The sequence below is a fragment of the Nematolebias whitei genome, chromosome 5 (genome assembly GCF_014905685.2).
Source record: "Nematolebias whitei isolate Nwh7 chromosome 5, NemWhi1, whole genome shotgun sequence".
In the NCBI taxonomy this organism is placed as follows: domain Eukaryota; kingdom Metazoa; phylum Chordata; class Actinopteri; order Cyprinodontiformes; family Rivulidae; genus Nematolebias; species Nematolebias whitei.
In genome coordinates, this window is record NC_056502.1 from 2,153,104 (window position 1) to 2,158,791 (window position 5,688).

General features: G+C 45.3%; 1 protein-coding gene across 1 annotated transcript in view; it reads right to left on the reverse strand.

Moving 5' to 3' along the window:
- adam15 (ADAM metallopeptidase domain 15) overlaps nucleotides 1-5,688 on the reverse strand; it is a 35,144-nt gene that overhangs the window by 14,952 nt on the left and 14,504 nt on the right. The window contains exons 6-10 of the mRNA XM_037676506.1: nucleotides 2,602-2,857; nucleotides 2,026-2,091; nucleotides 1,721-1,792; nucleotides 1,474-1,643; nucleotides 366-450 (exon numbers count right to left, since the gene is read on the reverse strand). Of these exons, the coding sequence (XP_037532434.1) occupies nucleotides 366-450; nucleotides 1,474-1,643; nucleotides 1,721-1,792; nucleotides 2,026-2,091; nucleotides 2,602-2,857 (649 nt within the window). The remainder of the gene's footprint in view (nucleotides 1-365; nucleotides 451-1,473; nucleotides 1,644-1,720; nucleotides 1,793-2,025; nucleotides 2,092-2,601; nucleotides 2,858-5,688) is intronic.

Here is a 5,688-nt window from a genome sequence, read left to right on the forward strand (position 1 = left end):
TTAGGTGATCTCTGATTGGCTGACTGTTTTTTAGGTGATCTCTGATTGGCTGACAGGTTTTTTTAGGTGATCTCTGATTGGCTGACCGTTTTTTTTAGGTGATCTCTGATTGGCTGACTGTTTTTTAGGTGATCTCTGATTGGCTGACTGTTTTTAGGTGATCTCTGATTGGCTGACTGTTTTTTAGGTTATCTCTGATTGGCTGACTGTTTTTTAGGTGATCTCTGATTGGCTGACAGGTTTTTGTTTTTCTTCTGAGTTTTCTCCAGAGTTTCTGATTTTTATTTCCTCAGCTGTTCAGACAGCAGCTCAGCTTTATCTGTTGGAGTTAGACACGTTCATCTGAATCTGCGATGGAGACTCACCACGTTGACACCGCCCGACCTGTCTCTGGAACACATGGACGACTGGGACGCCATGCCCACTGTGGTCCCATCAAAAGAACCTCCCCTGAGAAAAAAAAACAACCATCAGGAACAGAACCAGGACAAACATGGTCTTTATTTTCTCCATTCAGTGATCCAGACTGTCCTGTGGTCTGGATCAACAGTTCTCCAGACTTTCTGAGCTATTCTTTGGATTTCGGCTGATTTTCCTCAGCTTCAATCCTGTTAGCTGAAGTCTGACCTGTTTTGGCATGGAAAGGAGAAGAAACTGAACATGTGACGAACAGAGGGCAAAAGAAGTGTCAGGTCTAAAAGAAGTCACTCCAACAGAGGATCGGGATCTGAAAGTCTTTAACAGGAAAAACAAACTCAAAGATCCGAACCAGGACCTGAGAACTGATTATCCAGTTTTCAGCTAACCACTATTTGAGAATCGCCTTGTTGGAGCTAAAATCCTGTTTCCTGTCAAACGCAGACGTCCCTCAGACATCTTTCTTTCGGTCTAATAACGGTTTTCAGTCTGAGACCGGCTTCTGAATGATGACTCAGCATTCTCAGTTTTCATTTCTTGACCATTTTAGTTTTTAGCTACTATTTTACTAGTTTGAGTTTTTAGTTTTTCACTGTATCAGTTCAGCTCAAACTATTAACTTATGACTATTTATCGTCTTCTGATACTTCAGCTTGTGTTTCAACTGTTTTACGTTCTCTTTTGTTAATTTTAGCTTACATTCCGGTTGTTTTAGCTTATGCTCCGACAGTTTTAGCTTGTATTCGTTCAGCAGCATGATTTGCATCGCTGGTGGCGGTCGGATTTTATAATAGTTTATAAAATTTGTCAAACTTTGAAACGAACATGATTTCGGTCTTTTCTCCTAAAGCAGCTAAAATCAGAATAAGTCAAACAACTTCAAAGCAGCCGAAGAAAAACTGAGAAAAACCATCAGAAAGTCTTCAGAACCGTTGATCTGGTCCACTTCGACTGAACTCTGGAAAGTCCGACTCACTGGAGGGAAAATATGAGAAGGTGAGACGAGTTTTAAACTGAAGGTCAGGAGCTGAGGCTTTTATTTTGGTAAATGGTTACATGATCAGCTGGGCGTTGTCGTGGCGGAGGCGTGGCAGCAAGTCTCTGGTTCTCCACTCCAGGAAGTTGTTGAGGGTGTCGGCAGGACTCTTCTCCACCTGGATCTTACTGCGGTCGCTCCAGACCTCCAGACCGGTCAGCGCCACGCGGACGTTCAGCGGACGGTAGAACTGAAACAGGAAGAGAAGGCGGTTTGGTTGTACTGCCGCGGCGGGCCAAGCGGCAGGGACAGGAAGTGAGGTCTCACCCAGTCCACCTGGTTGGCCACGTCCAGCAGGCGGTAGATGATGGTCTTATTGTTCCTCTGGTAGTTCAGGAACTGAGGAGCACATTTAAACCCCTGAACAACAGAACTCTTATTTTATAGATTTTGTATTTTTATTTATGACTCATGAAATCAACAGTTTGCACCAAATACTGAAAGTTAAATGTTTATTTTCTGAGCTGCGAGGTTTTGAACTGAAGAACCAACATCTGGCGTCTCTCAGCAGAGAAACTTAACAGATGTTTGTGTTAAGCAGCAGAACCGGTTAAAGACAGAACCTCACGGACCTCCTGATGATCCGCCACCAGAACCAGCTCGATGTATTTGGTCTCTGACAGGATGTCTCTCTTTGTCTGCAGACACAACAGAACCGGGTCAAACACAGCAACAATCACAAACATGGTTATCAAGCTGTTTTACAACTTTCTGTTTAAAGTTCTACCGTACGGTTGTTGGACTAGCTACTTCAGCCATTCAGGTTCAGTTCGTTCAGGACGTCACAGCTATGACTTCTGTTAGTGTTAGCCTTTAGCTAATGTTTTTCTGGCCCACTTGAACTTGTTATTCTCATTTTAGCTGTTGTTCTGCTTCTTTTAGCTTTGACACCTTGTCTTCAGCATCAAATAGTGCGTTAGAATAAAATGTTTGTCTAATAAACTGCGTTCAGTCGAACACTGAAGTGTTTCTCGTGAAAGAGACTTTTATTAAATTGGACTCAGAACCTCCTGGTTCTGTTCTGGTGTTGAATAACAGAAACCTGCTGAACTGTCGGCTTTATTTGATGCTGAATGAGTCTCTCAGAGTCAAACAGGAATGGGTTCAGGTTCTGGTTCGGTGGTTCTCTGAGGTGCTGCCGGTCTCACCCGGTGTGTGTGGGCGGAGGTGAAGGCAGGCGGGTCCAAGGTTTGAGACACGCCGCAGCCTTCAGGGGCGTTGTCCTCCAGAGGACCAGTGGAGAACAGCAGGTGGGCTTCATCTTCATGTCCTCCTCCTCTTCCTCCACTCCCACCTCCTGGACCGTCCTCCTCCTCCTGATGATGACGATGCTGCGGATGATGATGATGGTCATCTGGCGGCAGCAGCTCGAAGCTCAGCGAGGAGTTTAGGACAATGACGCCGCTGCAGGAGAAAACAGATGATCACATCTACAGACATCTGGTTTATACAAACAGAGCAAAAATAAAACTTTTAAAAGAAAATATAAACTTTTATTACAACTGAGGTGAAATCCAAAAAAGTTCAACCTGGTCCTCTGGACATTCAAAAAAACAAAAAACAAAACAACAAAAAAATGTAGAAACATTTCGTCTCTCATCCTGAGGACTTCCTCAGTCTGAGGTGCTGTTTTCAGCTCAGTCTCTTAAATAGCACAGTCTCAGAGTGGATCAACCAGTTTTGCTGCTGACAACCAGAACCAGCTGATCACATGCTCAAGAAGGACCATCAGCCTAACAATGGATCATTAGCACACTGATGGCTGTTTACTGTTCACAGAGGGCTGAGTGATACTAGCAATCACAGCATTGTAAGAGGGGGACAGTTGAACCTGGAGGCTCCACCCCTGTTTAATGATGGACGATTTATTTTCACAAAGATGGCCTCCTTTACTCCTCTCTCAAACCATCGTTCCTCTCTGTCCAGGATGTGAACATCTTCATCCTTGAAAGAGTGACCTCTGACCTGGAGATGAGTGTAGATAACTGAGGTGAAAGATCCATAAACATAAATCAAATTTCTGTTTTTTGTGTCTCTACAGCAGAGAAAGTGTCACCAGGCAGCAACATCTGGTTAATTTTTAATTAATTTAATTTCATTAAGCAGCACGACGGCTCAGTGGTTAGCACTGTTGCCTCACAGCAAGAAGGTTCTGGGTTCAATCCCCGGTTGGACCAGGGGTCTTTCTGTGTGGAGTTTGCATGTTCTCTCCGTGCTGCGTATGTTTTCTCCGGGTGCTCCAGTTTCCTCCCACAGACCAAAAACATGCATGTTAGGCTGACTTCAGGCCCGGGCCTAACTTGTAAAAGAGATCTGTGATCTCAGTGGATTTGCCTGGTTAAATAAAGGTTAAATAAAGGTTAAATAAAAATGTTTAAACTTTTCTAAAAATATGAAAAAATAAAAAAAAAAACCAACTGTGGTTCTTACATTTTAATGATTTTATTTTGGTGTAAAGCCAAATTGTTTTTTTTTTCTTGTCAAATTAAAAAAAACTTCAGGCTTTCAGTGTTTCCTCTAGAAAACTTCCCATGGCGGGGGCTCGGCGGGGCTCATCTTGTGATTTTGTCGGGGACGGATGGACAGAGACACTCCCCGAGCTGCACAGCGTGCTGTTTATACCGACAGTTTTAGAGCGCAGGAGCGGGGGGTGGGGGGGTGGGGGTGGGGGCAGAGACACATCTGAGCCGTGTGTCATTTGTTCCGACAGTTTTCGGTGGGGGGTGTTCAGCGTGAGGGTTCAGTATGAGGGAAGAGGCTGCCTTTAGCCTTTTAGCTAGCACACCTGTATTGTGAGCCACTACCTTAGCGTTATGTCGGTGCCAACAGGTGGGTGGGAGGGGAGTGCGCTCGGTTCTGTTGACGGGGCGAGGCGCCCCACTTGTATAATGGTAGGAGAAACACTGGACTATATACAATTAAAAAATAAGTTGGAAGAGTAAAATTACATCCTATACAAGTGGAGTGAGAGTTTGGTTTGTGTTGCTGGTAGTAAGTTGAACTCCTCCTGCTGCTCGTTGTCACAAATTCTGTTCAGAACTTTCATGGACAGAACTTCTCGGTGCAGTCGGGGGGTGGAGGGAGTCCAGTGGCCTCAGGATTCATCTCTGCTCTTTGCAGATCATGTGGTCCTGTTGGCGTCATCGTGCCGTGATCTTCAGCTCTCACTGGAGCAGTTCACAGACGAGTGTGAAGCAGCTGGGATGAGAACCAGCACCTCCAGATCTGAGGCCATGGTCCTCAGTCAGAGGGTGGATTGTTCTCTTCAGGTCGAGGGTGAGGTTCTGCCTCAAGTGGAGGAGTTCAAGTATCTCGGGGTTTTGTTCATGAGTGAGGGAAGAATGGAGCGAGATTGACAGACGGATTGGTGCTGCATGTGCAGTATTGCGTACGCTGTACCGGTCCGTTGTGGTGAAGAGGGAGATGAGCTGTAAGACAAAGCTCTCCGTTAAATCCAAAAAAGTTCAATCTGGTCCTCTGCACATTAAAAAAAAAAAATAATAATTTTGAATGTCCAGAGGACCAGATTGAACTTTTTTGGATTTTTCTACCTGGACTCTTGAGCATGCATCAGAATACTCTGTTTACTGGTCGGTCTACGTTCCTCCCCTCACCTCTGGTCATGAACTCTGGTAGAGACTGAAAGAATGAGATCGTGGATCCAGGAGGTTGAAATGAGTTTCCTCTGCAGGAGCTGGACTCTCCCTTAGAGACAGGGGGAGAAGTTCAGTTATCAGGAGAGACTCTGAGGAGAACCGCTGCTCCTCCACATCGAGAGGAGCAGCTGAGGAGGTTCAGGCAGCTGGTAAGGATGCTCCCTGGACGCCTCTCTAGGGAGGTGCTTCAGGCTTGTCTGACTGGGAGGAGACCCTGGGGAAGACCCAAGACACGCTGGAGAGACTACGTCTCTCAGTTGGCCTGAGGACACCTTGGAGTCCTCCCAGAAGAGCTGGAAGAGGCTGTGGAGAGAGATGTCTGGACCCCCCTGCTCAAGATGCTGCCCCCTGCGACTCGAGTTCAGAACAAGCAGAAGGTGATGGATAAATGGATGGATGGAGTAAAAGTCAAAACTGATACAGTTCACTCAATAACATTTTGAATCTCTAATTTACGTCATCATATCTGCTTTTAGCTAGCCTTTTGCTACATTTAGCATGTGTTTTGACACTTTTAGCTAGCCTTTTGCTACATTTAGCATGTGTTTTGCTGCTTTTAGCTAGCCTTTTGCTACATTT